The sequence below is a fragment of the Scyliorhinus canicula genome, chromosome 19 (assembly GCF_902713615.1).
Source record: "Scyliorhinus canicula chromosome 19, sScyCan1.1, whole genome shotgun sequence".
NCBI classification, from domain to species: Eukaryota; Metazoa; Chordata; class Chondrichthyes; order Carcharhiniformes; family Scyliorhinidae; genus Scyliorhinus; species Scyliorhinus canicula.
The window spans coordinates 78,218,698-78,242,573 of record NC_052164.1 but is presented as its reverse complement, the minus strand read 5'-3'; the positions used below and the strand labels follow the sequence as shown (position 1 = coordinate 78,242,573).

The following is a 23,876-nucleotide window of genomic DNA, read 5'->3' as shown; positions in this document are numbered from 1 at the left end:
GACCACCATTCCCCTGTGATTTAACTTTTCAAGACTGAGGTGGAGAGCTAATACAGTTGCTTCTGGGAAGATTGAAATGAAAAATAAATAGGATACTACAAAATATCAAGTTGACTGCTTTGCACAGTAACACTTACCTTATGCATGTTCTACTGTTGTCGACGATGCCCAAGTGACCACTTACTCTATCACTTGAAGTAGTCCTTTAATTTTGTTCCCCATTTGGTTGAAGAACTGCTCTGTTCAGATAAAACGGAGATGTTGGACATCTAATGGACAGTAAAATTAAAAGTCTTTCCTGATACTGTAAGTCTGGGATGCTGCGTCCAATCATAAGAATAGGTACAACATAGCCACAGTGAGAATGTTCCAACGTCTTGTCAGCTTCTTCCATCCATAATGATTAAAGGGAGGTTTTAATCTGATCAATGTTTTTGATAGCATGTTAAATCCTGTTAACATACACAAGGGACTAATCCTTTAAATGCATTTTGTGGTAATTCTGTTGACTTGATTTCTATGAACAACAAATGCTGTCACTTTTTTTTTGTTTCACTTTCCATTTAGATGCGTGCCACGAAGAAAGTCTCAGTCTGGCCTGTTGCCTTTGTGGGCGGACTCCGATATGAATCTCCAAAAGTGAATGCAGTGGGAAAAGTTTACGGATGGAAAACAGTGTTTGATCCGCACAGACCGTTCGCCATAGATATGGCAGGGTTTGCAATAAACCTCCGGTTAATCCTGCAGAGACCTCAAGCTTACTTCAAGTTACGTGGAGTAAAGGGTGGCTACCAAGAAAGTAGTCTTCTACGAGAGTTAGTTACACTAAATGACCTGGAACCTAAAGCAGCCAATTGCACTAAGGTAGATCATATATATGAATCCTACCTACTGTCGGAAGTTGGAAACAAAATATTTGCAATGAAAGAGCTTCATTTATATAACCCCTTGCTATTGGGGCACCCCGAAACATTTTACAAACAATTAATTACTTATCGGAGTATGGTCACTGCTGTTTTATAGGCTCACACAGTGGCCGATTTGGACAAAGCAAAGTCCGACAAATGGCACTGTGATAATTGACCAGTTGGTTTGATTTTTGAAGTGTTACCTGAGTGATAAATGTCGGACAGGTGCACTGGCAGAACTCCTCTGCTATTTTTCAAATATTGCCATGGGATTTTTATATCCAACTGAGAGAGGAGATTGATCCTCGGATTAACACTTCATCCATAACAGGGTAGAGTTTCTGCTTCGGACAGAATTGGTGATCTGGGCCCAAACTGCGCCCAAAATTGTACTAGTTTTGAGATGCATTTTGTTTCTCGAGTTTCCTCTCAAACTCATTTGCTTATTGCCAGACTTAAAAAATTTGCCACAAACCAGCACAATCGGATAGTTGATTAGAAACGCGATTTTTCTAAAAAAAATAGAGCATGATATATAAGAGCAATAACTTGTCCAGTTTGATTATTATAGTTGCAAATGCATCTTTCACAAAAAATAAGTTTATTTAATCCGAGTGCCCAGGTGGCCAGCAGTGAGTGGTTAAACAACGGAAAATAACTTGAAAAGAGAAAAAAAAACATTTGCCAGTTACTGAAGTTGAATAAAATGTTCAAACTATTTTAAACGTACCCTTGTGCATAAAAGAATCAACTTAATTTTAAGAGCCCATTCAAAGGCCCAGATCAGGGTGATTGATTTGATCCAGATGGCATGTTGTGTTTGGGGGTGGTGGGGAGGAACACAAATTCTACTGTAACGTTTTTTAAACTACTCTTTGTGCTAGTATGTTGGCTGATTTTGGGTGAATTGTGCTGAAATATCTCAGAGAAAGTCCAGACTAGCACTTTGATTAATACATTACTCTCTCGGTGCAACATGAGGTATCGGCCTAAATTATGGTGTGCGATTTGAATTCTTGACCATCTGGCTTTAAGGAAAGAGAGCCACCACTGAGCCAAGGCAGAATCAACAATACGTTCTCCTTCATACTGAAAGCAGTGGGGTTCCGCCGTGGGTCTGGAACAGGGGACAGCTGGTAAGTAGGAGTTTTCAAAAGTGTGTTAACTAGGGTTCAGGGTGAGCACATTCCTCTTAGAGTGAAGGGTAAGGCTGGTAGAGATAGGGAACCCTGGATAACTAGGGATATTGAGGCTATGGTCAAAAGGAAGAAGGAGGCATATGACATGCATAGGCAGCTGGGATCAAGTGGATCCCTTGAAGAATACAGGGCTTGTCGGAGTAGAGTTGAGAGAAGTCAGGAGGGCAAAAAGGGGACATGAGATTGTCTTGGCAGATAAGGTAAAGGAAAATCCAAAGAGCTTTTACAGATACATAAAGGGCAAAAGAGTGACTAGGGAGAGGGTAGGGCCTCTTAAGGATAAACAGAGTCATCTATGTGCAGATCCACAAGGGATGGGAGAGGTCAAAAATGAATATTTCTCGTCAGTATTTACTGTTGAGAAAGGCATGAATGTTAGGGAAATTGGGCAAATAAAAAGTGATGTCTTGAGGAATGTACATATTTCAGAGAAGGAGGTGCTGGAGGTATTAAAGCGCTTCAAGATAGACAAATCCCCAGGATCTAATGAAATGTATCCCAGGACGTTGTGGGAGGCTAAGGAGGAAATTGCCAGCCCTCTACCTGAGCTATTTAAATAATTGACAGCCACAGGAGAGGTGCCTGAAGATTGGAGGATGGCAAATGTTGTGCCCTTGTTTAAGAAGGGCTGTAGGGATAAGCCCAGAACTGCCGACCGGTGAGTCTTACTTCTGTAGTGGGTAAGTTGTTAGAAGGTATTCTGAGGGACAGGATCTACAGGCATTTAGACAGGCAAGGGCTAATTAGGGAAAGTCAACATGGCTTTGTAAGGGGAAAGTCATGTCTCATGAATTTGATTGAGATTTGTGAAGGGGTAACCAAGTGTTTAGATGAGGGAAGTGCGGTCGACATTTTCTACATATTTTTAGCGAGGCCTTTGACAAGATACTGCATGGTTGGTTGTTGCAAAAGGTTAAATCTCACGGAATCCAGGGTGAGGTAGCCAATTGGATACAAAATTTGCTTGGCGACTAAAGCCAAATGGTGGATGTGGAGGGTTGTTTTTCAAACTGGAGGCCTGTGACCAGCGGTGTGCCTCAGGGATCGATGCTAGGTCCACTGTTATTTGTGATATATATAAATGATTTGGATGAGACTGTAGCAGGCATAGTTAGTAACTTTGCAGATGACACCAAGATTGGTGGCATAGTGGATGGTGAAGAAGATTATATAAGATTGCAACAGGATCTTGGCCAATTGGGCCTGTGGGCCGTGAATGGCAGATGGAGTTTAATTTAGATAAATGTGAGGTGATGCATTTTGGTAGATCAAATCAGGGCAGGACCTATTCAGTTAATGGTAGAGAGTTGAGGAGAGTTACAGAACAAAGAGATCTAGGAATACAGGTTCATAGCTCCTTGAAGGTGGAGTCGCAGGTGGACAGGGTGGTGAAGAAGGCATTCAGCGTGCTAGGTGTTATTGGTCAGAATATTGAATACAGGAGTTGGGACGTGTTGTTGAAGTTGTACAAGACATTGGGAAGACCACACATGGAATACTGTGTTCAGTTCTGGTCACCCAATTATAGGAAGGATATTGTTAAACTAGAAAGAGTGCAGGAGAGATTTACGAGGATGCTACCAGGACTTGATGGTCTGAGTTATAAGGAGAGGCTGGATAGGCTGGGATTTCTTTCCCTGGAGCATAGGAGGCTCTCTGGTAAGGTCTCCCTTATGAAGGAGTCTCTGGTGGGAATCTCTGTAATAGGGATGTCTGGTGGGGTCTTCTGGTGGGGTCTATCTTATGGGGATGTCTCCGGTGGAGGACTCTCTTATGGGGCATCTCTGATGGGGGTATCTCTTATGGAGGTGTCTGATGGGGTCTCTCTTTTGGAGCTTCTCTGGTGGGGAGCTCTCTTATGGGGATATCTGATGGGTGACTTTCTTATGGATTGTCTCTGGTGGGGGGTCTCTGGTGTAGTTTTCTCTTATGGGGATCTCTGGTGAGGGGCTCTCTTACTTTAGAGGTCTCTGATGGGTTTTCTGGTGGGGTTCTGACTGGGGTGAGATGGGCAGTAATTTGCATTTTGGGGAGGAGGGGAATCCTCCGATGGACTTTGGGGGCAACTCGCTTAAAGAGTTACCCCCTTGGCCCAAAGCAAAGTCCACCACCCGAGGACATGATGGCAAATTCTCATGTATGTGAATGCTGGCCCAGAGTACCGGAGAATCAGATGGGCTTGGAGGATCCGGTGCCCAGCCCATTAATAGGATGTAAAGGGGTTATTGTGACCCATTTGCATCCTCCTGCTGGCTCGGGGCGCAAACTTCGATACCGCCATCAGCGGGGGGCTGGAGCATCGGAACCATGCCGACCCTATATTTTTGACGATGCTGGATTCTCTGCCTCAGCGGGAACTCTGCTACCGACCGCAGGCTGTGGAGAATCCAGATTTATGTTCGGAGTTGTGCAAGCACAGGGTAGTTGAGTACAGCTGGCACTCTGAAAATTGTGAAGATGCAAGGGATGTGCTGTTTGATAAGATCCTCCAGCCTTTAGGATGGACTGCCTATATACCAACATTGCACTGAGATTCATATACCACATTACTTATTTGTATGGTAGACAGAACAACAATTTGGTTTGACGGCAACATCCTATTCGTTGAAAACACCACTCGTGTTGCTGCTGCATATTTGGAACATGGAAAGCTAACTGCACTTGTTGCTCAAATTTCTCTGCTTTCCACACAAATGAGTAATGTGGTCTATGAACTTCAGTGCCGATGCAATACCACATATGTAGGTACTGATCGCACTTAATCAGCTCATTACTTGCAAAACTCAGAACACCATAGCTAATGTTAGACATGATTCTGCAATTAGTTAGCACTTGCTGACCAATCTCATGTGGGCCAATGAATTACATCGACAATCAATTTAAGATTATTAGTCAGGTTCACAATGTGGCATGGGCAGCACGGTGGTGTAGTGGTTAGCACTGCTGCATCACGGCACCGACAGCCTGGTCCAATCCTGGCCCCGGGTCACTACCCGTGTAGAGTTTGCACATACTCCCTGTGCCTGCATGGGTCTTATCCCCACAATCCAAGAAGATGTGCAAGATTGACCACACTAAATTGCTCCTTGATTGGAAAAAAAAGAATTGGGTACTCTGAATTTATATTGTAAAAAGGTTTGCAATGTGGCTCACTTATGCTTGCTGGAAGCTACATGTATTCATATACAGAGGCTTGTGCTTTGTAGGCAAAAGAAACATGTACAGGCATTGCAACTTCTTTGAATAAACAAAAGAGTGGGGGCAATAGTTCCCTGCTGCATCTGTCAAGGCAAAGGCTAAATCAATCGGAGTTGACGTGCCAACCAATCAGAACTCTTTTCTCATGCAGTATAAATTGTTGCTCCCTTTGAAATCTGGCATTCTTGTCTCTGTCCTCATGAAGATGAAAAGCATTGACGGCATGTCTATTTTGTTCAACAATAACAGGGTAATGTCATCTTTTAATGATGCAGACATGCTACAGCAGTTTGTGAGGTGAATGAAAAGGACCTCACGTCAATTTTGACATGATAGCCTCCAAGCACTTTGCAAGAGGCGACTTGTTGGGATAAAAGGGAAATGTTTTTTTCAAAAAACACGACAGAAAAATTTGTGTTTTTAAATCAATCACTAGAAAACCTATCAATTGTTCCATCATGTTCCTGAAACTAAAGAGATGATTGCAGCCAAACTCTGGGGTGCTTTAAAGTTCTGTAGTAAATTGAAAGGTTTATTCCCTTCACCATTCCATTGTATTTATTGAAAAACCCTTATTGCTGCCCTAAGTGGCTGCTGTCAAGTCAAACTAAAAGCTAATTAGATTTGTTTTCCTGCAATGATTTCCTTTCAGCTTATATCCTGCTCTGTCGAAGTGTTTATTTTTCCTTTTACATGGCTTACTGAGATTGTCTTCAGAGTGATATTTATTTCTTACTAGACCACAATCTACCCTAAATGTTATTTGTATTTGTTTGTATCTATGAGGAGGCCATTAAACTTGCAGCGGGTTATTGTTGGGCAGAACAAACAGTCTAACAGGAAGGGCAACACCTCAGGCACTAAACAGTGGTGAAAAATGGCACCTGGCGCGACAACTGAGACGATAGCAAAGACCTTCAAAGCAGAAAAGATTCAATTACTGATGTTATCCCACTCCTACGTCAGCTCAATAAGTCATGTTTCAAGCTTTCTGCTGGGCCAGTGTGAAAAGTCCCTCAGTATGAATAAATTCCAAGTGAATGGTCAAGGTCCATTGTGCAGAACAAGATGGGAAAGGACAGTATTTGTGTGATGTATATCACAACTGAGATCCATGTGATACAAATGGTGGTACCCCAAAACCACATGATCCACCGAGAGTGGCAACATTTTGTTTCATGTGGAGGTGTAGCATAACAAGCACATTAACGTCATGATTTCCAACATCCAATTTGAAGGTTATCCTTCAGAATTCAAGATGTTCCACTTCAGACACCTTGCTTCAGAGTTTTAATACATTAGTAGAAGGTTGTCTACATATGCAGAACTATGGTCTGAAAGAGAAACATCAGTCCATATTTGTGAGCATTCAAAGTGGCAGAATGGCATTCATATGCAACCGAGGGCTATGATATCAATGAGTTACCTCTGAAAATATTTGAAACATTTTTTCTGATCAAGGCAACAAGTAACTGAGTATGCAGAGAAGGTCGGTCGTATGCCAGCATTGTGTTAGCTGATCTCACCTGTAACTTTATTATTTATTTATTTCTAAATTTCCAATTAAGGGACAATTTAGCCAATCCATCAACCCAGCACATCTTTGGGTTGTGGGGGTGAGATCCACACAGACACGGGGAAAACGTGCATATTCCACATGGACAGTGACCCGGGGCCTGGATAAAACCTGGGTTTTCGCCGCCATCATGCGGGCCCCACCTGTAACTTTGTAATATTGAGGAACAGGGAGGTTGGGTCAGATTTCCATTCCTAATTGCTGACACAAATTGATAGAAGTGCACTTTGCACATTGGGTGAGGTTTGCAGATGAAAAAAGGCATTTTGGGCGAAGGTGAGCTGTTCGTAGAGTGATCCAGCACAAAATTATTATCCTCAGAAAACTGATTGAAAAAGGATAGCAGAAAAAAGGAAATACTGTATCGTGATTCCATGATGCCCCATGCAGAAAATCCAACATTCCACCATCGGATGAACATTCACTTTTATAGCTCCCTACATGGTCAATTCAGTCAGAAGGCTGCCCTTCTCCGGTTGGTTTAATTCCAGCTCACCTCTCAATTCTCAATGCATAAATAGAAAACAAAATCACTGAGGAAAGAAAAAATGAGATAATGGTGGCTTTGGAGAAAGATGAACTGCGAAAAATAAGTAATCTATTTTAAAGATCTATGCAAAACACTGTGTGGCAAAATTCAATTTTTTACAGTTCAGATCTATACTCTACTGTCTAACAAAACATTACAGTGATGCATGCTGCCACTTTAAAGTATTAAATGCACAATATAAATCACAGCAACAAGGCCTCAGTATAATCAACATCTCTTTCCTATCAAACATTACCTCTTCCATGCTCAATTTTTTACTGAAACAATTTCTTCAAACATTTGTGTCACTTTTCTTCCAATGCTAAGCTTAGCCCTCAAAGCAGCCAGATTCTGGATTCAGGAATCTGGGAGCATTCTTTTACCTCACACAATGATTTGTCAGAGCAGAAATGCTCAGATTCTGATGGCAGATGCACTACGAGGAAGAAAAGATTACTCTATATGTCCCTAGTGAATACATAGCCATGTATCTTAGTCTGCAATGAAAGTTACCATAGTCCCAGATAACCGTAGGCTGCTCTCCCTTTGAAAGATAGAGCTAACTGGTGGTGATTTAACCTGACGGTTTCCACACCTCAGGCGAGGGACAAGGTTGAGGAGGTGGGATGTTCAGGGTAACCTCAGCAGGTACGGGAATTGAACGCGTGCTGTTGGCATCGCTCTGCATCATGAACCAGCCATCCAACCAACTGAGCTAACCAACCTCCTACTTAGACTATTGGCAGTAGCACATTGTAAAATCAGCATTGTTTCTGTAATACTTGTCATGTATCTAGGAATACATTTTGGCTGGTTCTGTGTCACGTGATGTGTAGTGAAATCGGCAATGTGTCTGCATGGGCTTTAAGCAGATCACCATCTTGATTGCACTGAGGTGTTCAAAGATACACTATACTCTGTGACTGGACTTGAGCTACACCTAAAAATCAAATCAAACAGCACACCCAAATGTCCCAAAGCTAGAACTGTATCATACGCCATCAAGCCTAAAGTTGACAAAGAACTAGGCAGATTTGTGAGGACAGGAGTCATCAAACCTGCTGCTACAAGCGATTGAGCGACACCAATCATTCCTGTATGAAAACAGGATAGCTTACTGAGAATTTGTAAAGATTTAAAATCTACTATGAACACAGTTTTGTGGGTAGGTCATCACCCACTGCCGTTGATTGAAGACTTATTTACTGGACTTTCTGGAGTACAGAAATTGTGTAAAATTGATCTTTCACAGGCATATCTGCAGATGAATGTGGCTGCCAAATCAGTCACTACTCACCATCATGATGCACAAAGATTTGTTTCAGTGCACAGGACTTCCTTTTGGAATAACATCTGCAGCTGCTCTTTGTCAAAGATCCATGGATCACATTCTAAGTGGATTGAATGGAGTGCAATGTTACTTAGATGACATACTCATCATCGGTTCAAGTGAACAGGAACACTTGACGAATCTGGAATCTCCCCTGAAGTCGTTACAGAGCCACAACTTGAGCATTAAAAAAGAAAAGTGTGACTTTTTCAAATCATCTATAAGTTTCCTTGGTCATATTATTGACAAACACGGTTTAGAAATATAATGTTTATTGTCACAAGTAGGCTTACATTAACACTGCAATGAAGTTACTGTGAAAAGCCACGGAGGGAGAATTCAGAATGTCCAAATTACCTTACAGCAAGTCTTTCGGGACAAAGCCAAAGCAAATTTCAGCAATCTTAGAAGCACCATGCCCTCAAAATGTGACACAATTAAGGTCGTTTTTAGGATTGCTAAATTATTATGGTAAATTTGTGCCACACTTAGCAACAGATTGAAGCCTTTAAACGTGTTGCCATGTGTCAAACACGCATGGAATTGGTCAGAAGAATGGGAAAATGCATGCAATGAAGTAAAAGACGTTTTGCAGAATTCAGAGCTGTTGGTTCACTATAATCCAAAGATGAATTTGCAATTAGCCTGCGATGCCTCGCCCTATGGTGTAGGTACAGTTGTCTCACACATTAGGTCTTCAGGAGAGGAATAACCAATAACATTTGATTCATGCACCCTTACTAGCTCAGGACTAAATTATCCTCAGCTAGAAAACGCTTTAAGCATCGGTTCCAGTGTAAGAAGGTTCCACCATTACCTTTATGGGCATCATTTTACCCTTTTGACGGATTATCAACCCTTAAGGCCAATCTTTGGGCCAGATAAAGGTATATCTTCTTTGGAAGCTAGTAGATTGCAATGATGGCCATTGATGTTGTCGGCACACACTTACGATATCCAGTATCGCATGTCCGAGCAGCATGCCAATGATGATGCTTCATCACGATTGCGGTTATAAGCCAGGCTTGACCCAGAAGAACATTTTGGCAATATTTTGTATTTCCCCTCGTGGATAGTGTACCTGCGACTTCTTCTCAAGTTCAAAGATATAGAAGAACCGATCCAGTAATGGAGAAAGTGATAGACGTGGTCAAAAAAGGAACTCTGTCAGACATTCATGAGAAAAATCATCCTACATCACATGAAAACTTTAGCTGATGGTACAGAATCGAGTTCTATTATGGGGAATCTGTGCAATTGATAGTAGAGTCCTTGACCAACTAACTGCATAAGGGACATCCTGGTGTGGTAAGGATGAAGGAATTACACCTAATTATTTTTACTGGCTGGTTATAGACACTCAAATTGAAGAGAAAGTTGGGCAATGCCAATCTTGTGCAAAACTAAGAAAAATGAAAATGAATGAACTGAAAATCGCTTATTGTCACAAGTAGGCTTCAAATGAAGTTACTGTGAAAAGCCCCTAGTCACCACTTTCCGGCGCCTGTTCGGGGAGGCTGGTACAGGAATTGAACCGTGCTGTTGGCCTGCCTTGGTCTGCTTTCAAAGCCAGCGATTTAGCCCTGTGCTAAACCAGCCCCTTAAAATGTAGAGAGGGCGGGGCCTTCATGAATAACCTCTGGCAATACGGGGATTGAACCGGCACTGTTGGCCTCACTCTGCACCACAAACCAGCTCTCCAGCCAACTGAGCTAAACCGGCTCAAAGGAAAGCTTCACGATTACAACAATGACATCCATGGGAATGGCTGACTCAGCCATGGTAGAGAATACCCATCAATCATGCGGGTTCCCTGAAGAGTCACATGTTCTTAGTGATTGCGTACGCACACTTGAAATGGCCAGAAGTCATGATAATGAAGTCAACAACGACTAAGCAGGACATTGATAAACTAGATGAAATATTCGCAAGGTTTGGAACACCAGAGCAGATTGTCAGTGATAATGGTACACAGTTTACTTGAAAAACATTTGTGAACTACGTGAAAGGGAACAGTATACACCATATCAAATCAGCTCCATGTCATCCAGCAACAAATGGATTGGCCAAATGTTTTGTGCAATCTTTAAAGTATTCTAGTAAAGCATCAAATGACCAAGGGACATTATCAAGAAGAGTAAACAAATTTTTAATATCTTATCTTTATTCAGAAAATGAATGAGACAAAAAGCAAGTAGCTGTAGGCCATTTAGCTTAACTTCTGTGATTGGGAAAATGTTGCAGTCCATTATAAAGATTGAAATAACAGAGCATTTACAAATGCATAATATAACCAAGCAGAGTCAGCATGGCTTCATGAAGGGGAAATCATGACTAACAAATTTATTAGAACTCTTTGAGGTGGTAACAAGCAGGATAGATGAAGGGGGACCAATAGATGTAATGTACTTGGATTTCAAAATGTGTTCGATAAGGTACCACACAAAAGGCTACTTAATAAGATAAGAGCCTATGGTGTTGGGGTAGTATATTAGCATGGATAGAGGACTGGCTAACTAATAGAAGACAGAGAGTTGGGATAGGAGAAGCTTATTCAGGATGGCAACTTGTAATGAGTGGAGTACCACAGGAATCTCTGCTGGGGCCACATTTATTGACAATGTCTATCAATGACTTGGATGAGGGAAGTGAATACACTCTTGTCAAGTTTGTGGATGACACAAAAATAGCTGGGAAGGCAAGTGGTGAGGATAACACAAAGAGTCTACAGAGGGATATGGACAGGTTAGGTTATTGGGTAAAAACTTGGCAGATGGAATATAATGTAGGAAAATGTGAAGTTAAGCACTTTGGTAGGAATAATAAAGGAGCTGAATATTATTGAAATGGAGAAAGGCTGCATAAAACTGCAGCATTTGGGAGTCATGCATTAATCACAAAGAGCAAACATGTAAGTTCAATAGATAATTGGGAAGGCAAATGGAATGTTGGCCTTCATTTCAAAGGGAATTGAGCATAAAAATAGGGAAGTCCTGCTAAAACTATACAAGGCTCTTGTTTGACCACACCTTGATACTGTAAACAGTTTTTGTCCCCTTATCTAAGGAAACATATAATGGCATTGGAGGTTATCCAAACAAGATACACGAGGTTGATCCATGGTATGGGGGGATTTTCTTATGAGGGGAGGTTGAGTAGATTGGGCCTATACTCATTGGACCTTAGAAGAATGAGAGGTGACCTTATTGAGACATATAGGATTCTCAGGGGGCTTGATATGGTAAATGCTGAGAGGATGTTTCCTCTTGTGGGAGAGTCTAGGGCCAGAGGCCATAATCTCAGAGTAAGGGGTAATTAATTTAAAACAGCAATGAGGAGAAATATCTTCTCTCAGTGGGTAGTAAATCTGTGGAATTCCTTTCCGCAGAGAGCTGCAGCGGCTGGGTCATTAAGTATGTTCAAGGCTGATATTGACAGATTTTTAATCAGCAGGAGAATCAAGGGTTATGGGGATAAGGCAGGAAAGTGGAGTTGAGGATTATCAGATCAGCCATGATCTCAACGAATGGCGGAGCAGACTTGATGGGCTGAGTGGCCTAATTCTGCTCTTATGTCTTATGGTCCACTATACATGCTACCACGCAAAGTTCACCAGCAAGTTGTTGTTCAAGAAGAAACTACAAACACAGTTTTGATTTGTTATCTCCAGCTGATACTTCAGAGATAGTCAAACAGCACCCACAAAAACAAATTGCTAAGAGGGAGAAAATCACTAAAATATGAGTATTCAACCAGGGAGAGAGAGTGTTAGCTAGGAATTACACCACTAACGGAAATGGATACCACTTTTGTTCCTAGTGAAGACAGGTCCAATATCATACACCATGCAGATGGGCAATGAAAGAGTTTAGCAATGTCATGCTGATCAGTTACTTACTGTATGAAGTGAGTTTGCAGAAACCTCTAATAGGTTCTATCTTTAGAAGATGTGGAGAACTATACTATTGAACAGAGACCAGAGACAGTGATGAGTTCATATTCTGTTTCTGAGGACTTTTCAGTGCCTATAGTGCCAGATACTGAAGTGGCTATTTAAGAGGTACCATCTACAGAATGGAATGAAGACATTTCAGAGGCCACAAGTAGCTGAGTTAAAGAATACCAAATTCTACCAAAAAGGAATAGGCACCCACCACAGAGACTGTCTTGTTGAATTGTATATATGTATACAAATAACACATCAGGGAATCTGTTGTATAAATGTTAATTGTTGTCGTTGCACTCGTGAAGTAAAGGGGAAGGGATGTTATGTATCTGGGAATACATTCTTGCTGGTCTGTATCACGTGATGTGTAGTGACATCAGCAGAGAGTTTGTGCGGGCTTTGGGCAGATCTCCATTTTGATTGTACCGAGCAACACCCTTAATAAACCTCTGATTGTGTTTTACAAGAATCCAGAGTGTGAGCACCTCCATACCTTTTCTCATTGTGGCAACAAAGAAATTTAACAGTACCCTTTTTATAATATTACATTTCAGGTTTTCTTTTAATCTGTTGCGGTGCTTAATATTTAATTTATTTTCCTAATGAAATTCATTTTCAGTGACAGAAAAATATGAATATAATCACCTCAGGAAAGGGAAAGATAGCCTTTGGAGGGGCTCATTTACTCAAATTGTTCTGATGAAGCATTCCCAACAAATTGCCAACTTGCTTTTCTTCTTCCTCTTTGATCCACCATGTTTTCAGTTAACATTTCATAGAATCGTAGAATTTACAGCGCAGAAGGAGGCCATTCGGCCTGTCGAGTCTGCATCGGCTCTTGGAAAGAGTACCCTACTTAAGCCCACACCTCCACCCTATCCCCGTAACCCAGCAACCCCACCTCACCTTTTTGGACACTAAGGGCAATTTATCATGGCCAATCCACCTAACCTGCACATCTTTGGACTGTGGGAGGAAGCCGGAGCATCCGGAGGAAACCCACGCAGACACAGGAGAACTTCTCATGAGATAAACAGTTATGGCATTTCTCACTTTTTCTCTCTTTAAAAAGCCCATTTTGGTGATCTGGGTATTCGTCCCATTTGTTTTATTTCATATTAGGCCCGCTAGCCCTCACCTATTACAACCCTTCACTCCCACCTCATGCCTGCCCACACATGCTCCATCCTGCCAACCTATGCCTCTCTACCCACCCCCAATGCCTCCTCTTACCCACCATGCCAATCTATCCCCATCCACCCTAAGGCACCTAATACTCTCCATGCTAACCTATGGCATTCTGATGTCCATTCACCGAGCTGTTTCAACAGAATAATGGATGTCTGGGCTCTCAGTCAAGTATGAGACTTGGTTGCAGGCCCAGATATTCATTATGTTGTTGAAACAGTTGGGCCCAAGGGGAAACATTACTTTATTGACAGTTTCTTCCTCTTAGGCTTATTTCATCAAATGTATTTTTATTTAAACATACTGGGAAGTTCTGAGGAACAAATGGACCTTGGAGTATGTGACCATAGATCTCTGAAGGCAGAAGGACAAGTTAATAGGGTGGTGAAAAGGCATAAGGGACACTTGCCTTTATCAATCGAGGCATAGATTACAAAAGCAGGAAAGTCATGTTGGAGTTGTATAGAACCTTGGTGAGGCCACAGTTGTGTGCAATTCTGGTTGCCACATAATAGGAAGGATGTGATTGCACTGGAGTGGTGCAGAGGTGATTGACCAGGATGTTGCCTGGGATGGAACATTTAAGTTATGATGAGAGGTTGGATAGGCTTGGGTTGTTTCTGCTGGAGCAGAGAAAACTGAAGGACAATCTGATTGAGATGTACAGGATTATGAGGGACATGGACAGGGTGGATAGGGAGCAGTTGTTCCTCTTAGTTGAAGCGTCAGTTATAAGGGGTCATGAAGTTCAAGGTGAGGGGCAGGACGTTTAAGGGGGACTTGAGGAAAAACCTTTTAACCCAGAGGGTGGTGATGGTCTGGAATGCATTGGCTGGGAAGGTGGTAGAGACGGGTTGCCTCACATCCTTTAAAAATTACCTGGGTTGGCGCATCATAACATTCAAGGCTGTGGGCAATGTGCTGGCAAATAGAATTAGGTAGGTCGGTCAGTGCAGACTCAGTGGGCTAAAGGGCCTCTTCTGCACTGTATTATTCTGCGAATGTGTGATTCTGATAGAGGTGTCAAATGCTCATAGTTTCTGCTTCCGTTATTCTAAGTGTATAATGATTTACACTTTTATAGGGCCATAGCAAAAAGTGTTTTTTAAAGAAATTTATGAATGAGTGATTGTTTATAAGCTTTTCCACACATGCCATTGTTACTATAGGCTTTATTGGTTCTTCACAAAGTGTTTACATTGAATGGGCATGGGAATGCCATAGGTTGGTATGGGGACATGAGAAACCATTATGGGTGGTGTAGGGTTGCATGGATGGTATGGGGCATATTGGAGATAGGTGGAAAGGCACAGGTTGGCATGGAATATATGAAGGGCAATTGGTGTAGCAGATAGGTTGACATGGAGCACATGAGGAGCCATTGGGCTGAGTGGGAGGGCATAGTTGGTGTGGGAGGTAGTGGTGAGACCTTCTAAACTTGCCTTTCAAAAGGTTCCTTCATCAAGACTACGGTTCATGATACCTTGGAGGAGCTATGAACCCTGACACCCTAAAAATCTGGCCCTACTCCACTAAAATTGCTGGGGGCTAGGAGATGATGATCGCAGAGTCAACCAGGTCCCGAGTTAAGGGTGCAGACTTACAACCCATTCCAGCCTGCACCTTATCCCAACTGACGAAAAGTGCAGGTGCCTGGAATCAGGCTGGGGATCCCAGAATCAAGTGCCACCCATTGACTGGGATTCTCTGTTCCTATTTTTGGCAGACGGAAAAGCCGGTGAAAGCAGAGAATCCAACGGGAGTCCCCAAACAGCTTTTACGCCAGGGGGACTTCCCACTCAGATTGTCCCCGCCAATGGCCTAATGGGGTTCGTGCCATGAACAGTTATCATAGATTTACATCTCATTGGTAGGCAGGCTACCCTGCTGTATTAGTCTTCCATGTCTTCCATGCAAGGACATCCTGTTGGCAAGGTTTACAACAGGTCTGGACCGAAAGAGCCTGCCAAAAGCACACATGTAGGTACAGCCCGGGGGGGGGGGGGTTATACCTGGGCAGTAACTTGATATTGCACCCTACCCTAGCAGTGGGACTCACCTCTAGGAGTTACTTTGACTAAGTGTCAAACAATATGGCAATATTAACACTCAGACAAAATATGATCAAATTCTGCCCATCATCTCTAAAAGGCCACAAAGTCTCCCAGACTCCATAAAAGTTCAGCCGATAGTCATTGTTGTAAAGTAGGAAAGTGGCAGCCAATTTGCCCACAGCAAATTCCATCAGTCAGCAAGTGTCCATGGCCAAATAATCTGTTTTTGAGATATTGATTGATGGGTAAATATTGGCCAGGAGATAACGTCCCTCCTTTTCTTCAAAATATTGTCAGGAGATCTTTTACATCCACTCAAGCAAGCAGATAAGGTCGCAGTTTAAAGTTTATTTCAAAAGACCGGATAGTTTTGTCATTGCAGATAATTAACCTTTGCTGCCCACCATTTGCTAAATGCTTCAAATGAACTGAGGAACACTGCAAGTTTCTATTCCATAATCACCCAGGGCAGCATTAAAGATCAAGACATGAGGAAGCAACTGGGAACAGAAAACCACCAGAACAAGAATTGCCTCCACAAAAAAGAGTCTATGCCGAAAAAGTACCATTGATGATCAGTTTAGATAACAATTTGATTCCTTTGTTAAAAACAGTTGATGTGCTGTGGTGACCACCACTTGTAGAGGCTTTCAAGGAAAGCTATGGATATAACAGGCGTGTAATCTCCGGAATATGTATCTTGGACACAATCCTTTAACAATCAGTATCTAACAATTAATTTAATCAATTATTTGAACAAGGTGATTGCAGACAGGAAACTGCAGAACCCATAGATTCTATGTATGCTTTTCATACAGCAGAGGCTAAAGAGCTGAAGAATGTTCCTGCATGACGTTTCACAAATAAAGTTATTCCCTTTATCACGGACTTGATGGGGCGGGATTCTTCGACCCTCCGCCGGGTCGGAGAATCGCCGGGGGTCAGCGTGAATCGCGCCGCCCGACTCGGAGAATGGTGGGGACTGGCACGACTCAATGGGCCCCAGGGCTGTCCGAATTCTCCAGCCCACGATGGGCCGAACTCCCGCCCGTTTTTTGCCAGTCTCGCCGGCGTAAATTGGAGTAGGTCCTTACCGGCGGGACCTGGCGGCCTCCGGGGTTCTTGGGGCAGCGCAGGGGGATCTGTCCCCGGGATGTGCCCCCAGGGTGGCCTGGCCCACGATCGGGTGTTCGCACTGGCGGCTGTAGCAGTCCGCCATTGCCGGTGCGAAAACGAAGCCCTCTGCGCATGCGTGGGGATTACGCCAGCACACACTGGCGCTCCCGTGCATGTGCCAAATCGCGCCAGCTGGCGAAGGTCCTTCGGCACCGGTTGGCGTGGCGCCAAGCCCCTTTCCCGCCGGCTGGCGGGGCGCAAACCACTCCGGGGCAGGCCTAGCCCCTGAAGGTGCAGAGGATTCCGCACCTTTGGGGCAGCCCGACGCGGAGTGGTTCACGCCACTTCTTCCCGCTGGAGTTGCCCGCCCCGCCGATTATGGCAAAATCCTGCCCCATTGGAAAGTGGTGTGTCTTTTCATATCACTGGAGTAATTTTAAAATATACTTTGCCTGAATTAGCGCAATGTTACAAATTTTGCCACACACACACACACACATACCAAATAGTGCACTTTCATAAATTACAGTTCCTTCAGTCTTTGATTTAGTGTCTCATGTGGAAGGCCCGTCGTTGTTTGAATTAATTTAATGCTTTCAAGTTGAAGTGAGGGTAAAGCGAAGGCTTCACAGCAGGTACTGTAGTGACGTTTATTTGTACTTGAATATCTCGGATGTTGGTTCTCAGGTGAACCTGAAACTGGAACAAGGTATAATACTTTGGCTGATTGATGGCTTGCAGTGAGTTACAGAGCCTGGCTCTCAGACTGGCTGATGACTAATAGTTCTGAAGGATTTGCTGGATACTGGGGTGATATGGGTGATAACCTGAAACCATATTTGATCACATGGTGACTTAACACCTCTGGGGCCCACTTCACACCTTGCTGTGAACCTTTTGCTTTGTCCTCTGTTTTGGATGGGATAGGCCATTGCAATACAATGGGACGTTGATAGCGGTCATTGAGTTTTGATCTTTTTTGGCCAGTGAAACATGGAGACAGACAAGTCTGGAAAATCCACTGTCTTTTGGTGTTGGCCCATCCTTAAACAATGTGTGAATAGCACAGATGGCTGTGAGGTACCTTGCCCATATTCATATTTAATTAGGTATTCACCGGAGACGGTGCAGCACGGTGGCGCAGTGGGTAGCACTGCTGCCTCACGGCGCCGACATACCCGGTTCGATCCCGGCTCTGGGTCACTGTCCGTGTGGAGTTTGCATATTCTTCCCGCGTTTGCTTGGGTTTCACCCCCACAACCCAAAGATGTGCCTGGTATTGGCCATGCTAAATTGCCCCTTAATTGGAAAAAAATTAATTGGGTACTCTAAAATTGAAAAAAAAATGTATTCAACGGAGACGTGATACTCTCTGCATTCCAAATGTCAAAAGTCACATGATTTGCAGCAGCCGTCTTAATAATTAATTATTGTCCATTTTAAACAAATAAAAGACAGTTCCAGGAGTTTCCATGTGAGCATAGTTCATACTTAAAAGTTATGAAGATGACATGCCTTCATTAGACTTAATTGAATTAGAAAGATTGCTGAAATCTGTTCAAAACAAAAATTGATTTTTCTCAGCTGAGCGGAGAGGTTAATAATCTCATATAGGCCTCTGTATGTGACCTTCTGATAACAATTGCTAGTGGATCATAAGGATTGCTTGGATTTGAATTTCTATCCCTGCAAGGATATAGGTCTGGTCAATATCATGATAACTCCTTTGATGGTCCAGTCATGTACATGAACCAAGAGCCTACTATTATGTAGCATAACATTTTAGTACAGCAGGTCACTGTACGAACCCATTGATAACATTTTGGAAAGTAATTGACCTTATTTGATTTCACTAAATAGTGTGCCGGTCCTAATGACGCCAGATTATTGCACAATTTACATGCTATTAAGACATCATAAGACTGATAACAAGCAGACACAGACTTAATTGGGGTAAAATTCCAGAGGGGAAAAAAAAGGCAACAAATAAATTATGCAGCGAGTTGTTATGCTCTAGAATGCATTGCCTGAAGGGGTTGTGGAAGCATCTTCAATAATAACTTCCAAAAGGGAATTAGGTATATACTTGAAAAGGAGAAATTGTCAGGGCTATGGGAAAAGAGTAGGGAAGTGAGACTAATTGGACAGCTCATTCAGAACAGCCACCACAGAGACTAGCAGAGTCCAATTTTATGACTCTATTCCCTTTGGGTTTTTTTTCGAAAATACAAATGAAATTTCATTTTCCATGGATCCCTAATGCCCAGGAAAACTTGCACATCGTGTCAGAGAGAAGTGCCTGTAATCTTGGCACACCTCAATGGTCCTTCATTGTTTAGAATAGGAATAGGTATCAAACTGAGTGCTTTGAAGCTAGAATTTCTATGGGGTGTTACGTTATTCTGGTATTCTTACTTTCATCTTTTCTTTTCCACAGATACTAGTCTGGCACACACGGACTGAGAAACCTGTGCTGGTGAATGAAGGCAAAAATGGCTTCACAGATCCGAACCTGGAAATATAAACGCACAGGTAAATAAGAAGAAAGTCAAAGGGACCTGGGGAGTGTGTGTACATTTACAAATCCTTGATGGAGGTAGGGCAAGTTGGTGTGGCCGGTTTGAAAAAAAGTGGAGGAAATTGTTGGATTTGTAAATGGGGATATTAACTGCAAAAGCAAGGGAGCCATGCCAGACGTTTAAAATCACTGGCTTGCGCTCAGCTGATAAATTGTGCAATTTCTCGGGTAACTGACTTTAATTGCAAGGGGCGGAACAGGATGCAGAAGAGGTTTACCAGGAACAATGGGATTCAGATACATCCAGAGGTTGGAGAAGCTGGGATTTTTCTCCTTAAGACCAAGGTCTAAAGGGATACTTAAAGAGGCATTCACATTTCTGTGGAGTCTATTTCCTCATTTCCAAATTTCTGGATGATACAAAGATATGGATGTGGACAGGTTAAGCGAGTGGACAAAAATTTAGCAGATGGAGTATATTGTGGAAAAATGTGAAGCTGCCCACTTGGCAGGAAGGATACTTTAATGGCAAGAGACTGCAGAATTCTGCGGTACAGAGGGGGTCCGTGTACATGAATCATAAAATGTTGGGTGCAGCAAGTAATTAGGAAGACAAATGAAATGTTAGTTTTTATTGATGTGGAGATGCCGGCGTTGGACTGGGGTGAGCACAGTCAGAAGTCTTACAACACCAGGTTAAAGTCCAACATGTTTGGAGCAGGAGCAGTACTCCAAAAGCTAGTGTTTGAAACAAACATGTTGGACTTTAACCTGGTGTTGTAAGACTTCTTACTTAGTTTTTATTGCACGGGATAGATTATTAAAATAGGGAAGTCTCGCTACAATTGTACAATCGGTGCAACTGCAACTGGAGTACTGCATACACTTTGCATCTCCTGACTGGAAGAGGGATATATTTGCATTGGAGACAGTTTTGAGACTGCCCACAAGGCAGTCAGATGAAGGGGTTGTCTATTGAGGAAAGCTTAGGATCGCTTTTTGGCAAATCTACATATTAAAGTGAGGCTGTGGGTTTCAATGCCTTTGCCTCAGAGACCTTGGGTAAGCGCCATTCTGCACTCCCATCGTGCTTTTGAGCGGGGGCGGTGTCAAGGATAGTTTTGTGGGCCTCGGAGATCGGGACGGCATTTTCACTGGGGAGTCCCGGCGAGAAGAGCTCCCCACTGTACAAAACGGGGCTATGTGCGGCCTTGGCTCCCCATTCAGGCCCCTTACTCAATGTGCGTTGAATAGCCATATGTTTCTTGGCACTGTGAGCGCCGGGAAATCTGAGGCTAAACATGTTCGTCAGGGGAATTTGTTCCATTTTGGAAGAATCTCATCCAGGATCACAGAATTATTACACCACAGATGGAGGCCATTCTGCCTGACACTAAATGAATTTTTGTTGTCCTGTTACAGCAACTCTCTATTTGTGGTACCTCTTTCAAAGTAAAATGGAATTTAACATTTTTGTTCATTTGGATGTACTGTGATAAAAACATCACCATACTACACAGAAGAATTAAAGCAAGTTCACAAGCACTTACATTCAACCCATCTGACATTTCTTATCTTTCAGACAGACTGACCTTAAACCTGGCTACAAGCTGATTGCTCCGTTCTCTCACCACACGTACAATGGATAAAATGGTAGTGGTTTTATTTTTAGCAAAAGCAAAAATTTCAGATTATGTACCCAAGGTGACAGGACCAAGAACAGGCCATTTTCGCCAGACAATTAAATGGACAAAGCACATAAGAGTTTCCTGGGGAATGAACAATAATAATTGATGAAGAGTGTGCTCTCTGGCTTCATTTAGCAAGGCTCTGTGATGTACGATCGCAGAAGGTAGGTTCCCTTGTATGTGTGAGTAAGGTGGTTCCGCTGCAATGTATTCTGTTGCATGGGTAAAAGAGGATGCATGCACTCGGTGTGAATACCAAACCAGAAATAAATAATGACCTTAAAAAGCTTCCTACAAGATACAGGGAAGCAGATCAGAAGACTGAGCCGTAATAAGTGAACCTTTTCTACTAATGAAGACCTATGGAATGGAATATTCTGGTTTACATACCTCGTGAGCCTGCACCTATTTGTTTATTCTTTACATGTGTGCATATTCTCTTAGACCACATGGATACTGATTACCATGAAGTGTGTAACACACTGTTAACTTGTAGCTTTCATCCCCTTTTTACAAGGACTCCTTTGAGACTTGGCAATTAATCAGTTGGCACACCCTGAGTGAACAAAGCTTTTTATCTCTTCAGCTTGGTTCTAGTTAGTACATATTCATTCTTGGACTATCACTGCAGTTTGAGAGCTACCTGTAGCAAACTTGCCAGTTTAGCTCACTGGGCCAAATTAGCAAAAGGGTGATTTATTTTTCAACGCAACTGAGTTATTAAGGAAGGCTATGTTCAAAAGGAATGCAAAGGTGCCATGTCAATAGATGAAAGCCATACTTGGTGGATGTGATACAAATTAACAAGCAGAGCAGGGCTATTTATTGATTAAACCAAACTAGTGTTAAATAGCCACACGTTACTGCTAATTGTGAACAGTCATTTCAATAAGAAAATCATGGAACACATGGCTATTGTTTCTAGTCCATTGTAGGTCTAGGTGCACAAAGGAAAGATTTCAGCAGATTCGACATTAGTCAGTATCTCCTGAATGTGTAGAAAGATGGGTGATATAGGAATTGCAAAGGTCACTGTTCCAGTACAATATGATCATGATCTGAGGTTACTGTATATTCATTGCACAGAGAGGGACACAAAACTATGATTTTAAAAATAATTTTAAAAAATGCTGGAAACAGAAAGGCAATCGGAAACAGGGAGAAAAAGTTAAAGTTTGAAGCGTGATCCAGTTCTGGAACTGGTTCAGATCTAATGAACAGGCAGTGTTAACCCTTAATTTCTCCTGCGGCATTCATCGACCTGTTGGATAATGCAGCAATTGCTGTTTTTATCTTCAGTTTCTAATATTCATAGCTTTTCCTTTGTTCTCTAACTTTTGAGTGGGGTGAAGATCCAGATGCTCCAACACCGTTTCTCTCAATTTCTTGAGCACAAATTGCATCGACATTTTGTTGTGGTCATTTCAAAGTTGAGTCCCTTTCCTCCCCAGGACATTGAGTGGAGAACATCTCATTCAACTTACTTTCCAACTCATCTTACTTCAGGTCGCGATGCTATTACACCTGTTGGCCTATCAATCAGCAATGTTTCCTAGCTCAGCAGAACTTGGCCGAGCAAGACCTAGAATGTCAGAATTGATAATGATGGTGGTGTACTGCAGCATCTTTGTGTGCTTTTGTTCTAACAATATTCGTGAATTTAACCATACAAAAGGTGCTCTGTAAGGAGGAGTGCAGCAAATGCCCAAGGTCAAAATTAATGCAACTTTGGTTGCATTAAATACTTTCGTGAGGCTCTGAACTTCAATCATGATTCAAGAGCATGGAAATCTGAAAAACGGATTCTGTATGAAATTAGGAATTGTGGTCACATGATGAGATAAGGTCCCTCAGATGTCTGGACACCATATTAGTAATAAACATGTTAATATTCTTGTATGAGATTTTACCATCCTATATTGTTGTGATAACTTGTTAGGAGTTACACAGAGTGCAATTTTAGTCCTGCGTGTGGTTTGCTTATGTGACCAAGGGCTGGATTCTCCGTACCCTGACGCCAAAATTGCGGCTGGCAAGGGGGCAGAGAATCCATTTTCCCGCATGGAATCGGGATTGGCGCCGATTCCCCGATTCTGCGGGCCCCGAAAAGCGGCATACTCGGGGAGTACGCCGCGCCGCCTAGGATCTACCTGGGGCCATTGCCAGAGGTCCGCTCCACAATTCTCCACTCCCGACCGGCCGGAGTCCCAGCGGCATGGAAGTAATGTGGTCCAGCCGGTCAGGATACTCGCGCGTCAGCTGCGGACTCAGTCCGCGGCTGCCCTGGCCGGGGGCGAGCCGATCGGAGGGCGGGGGTGTGGGGGGGGGGGGGGGGGGGGGGGGGGGGCCTTATAGGCAGCCGGAGTATGTTTGTGCAGGTGGACAGGGACGGGTGCATGGCCGATCAGGGGGTTTATTTTTCGGGTCCAGGTCCGTGGTCCGAGTCTGCCATGGAGCACGGCGCGGCCTCCGACCCGGCAGTGTGGGGGTCCGTATCTGCAGCAAAAGCTGTTAGATCTATGCCGGGTCCCTGCTAGCCCCCTGCAGGGCTAGGGAGTTGTGTCCTTTCTGATGTGAAACTCCACTGTTTTGACGCTGGCGTTGGAACATAGTCCAAATAATGGAG

General features: G+C 43.0%; 1 protein-coding gene across 5 annotated transcripts in view; it reads left to right on the top strand.

The window, feature by feature from the left end:
* Positions 1 to 23,559, top strand: part of LOC119954076 (galactosylgalactosylxylosylprotein 3-beta-glucuronosyltransferase 1-like) — a 216,723-nt gene extending 193,164 nt beyond the window's left edge. For all 5 annotated transcript variants that reach the window (XM_038778925.1, XM_038778926.1, XM_038778928.1 and 2 more), the window contains 3 exons: positions 568 to 864; positions 19,482 to 19,576; positions 21,145 to 23,559. In XM_038778925.1, the coding sequence (XP_038634853.1) occupies positions 568 to 864; positions 19,482 to 19,568 (384 nt within the window). In that variant the 3' untranslated portion in view covers positions 19,569 to 19,576; positions 21,145 to 23,559. The remainder of the gene's footprint in view (positions 1 to 567; positions 865 to 19,481; positions 19,577 to 21,144) is intronic.
* Positions 23,560 to 23,876: the final 317 nt, after the last annotated feature.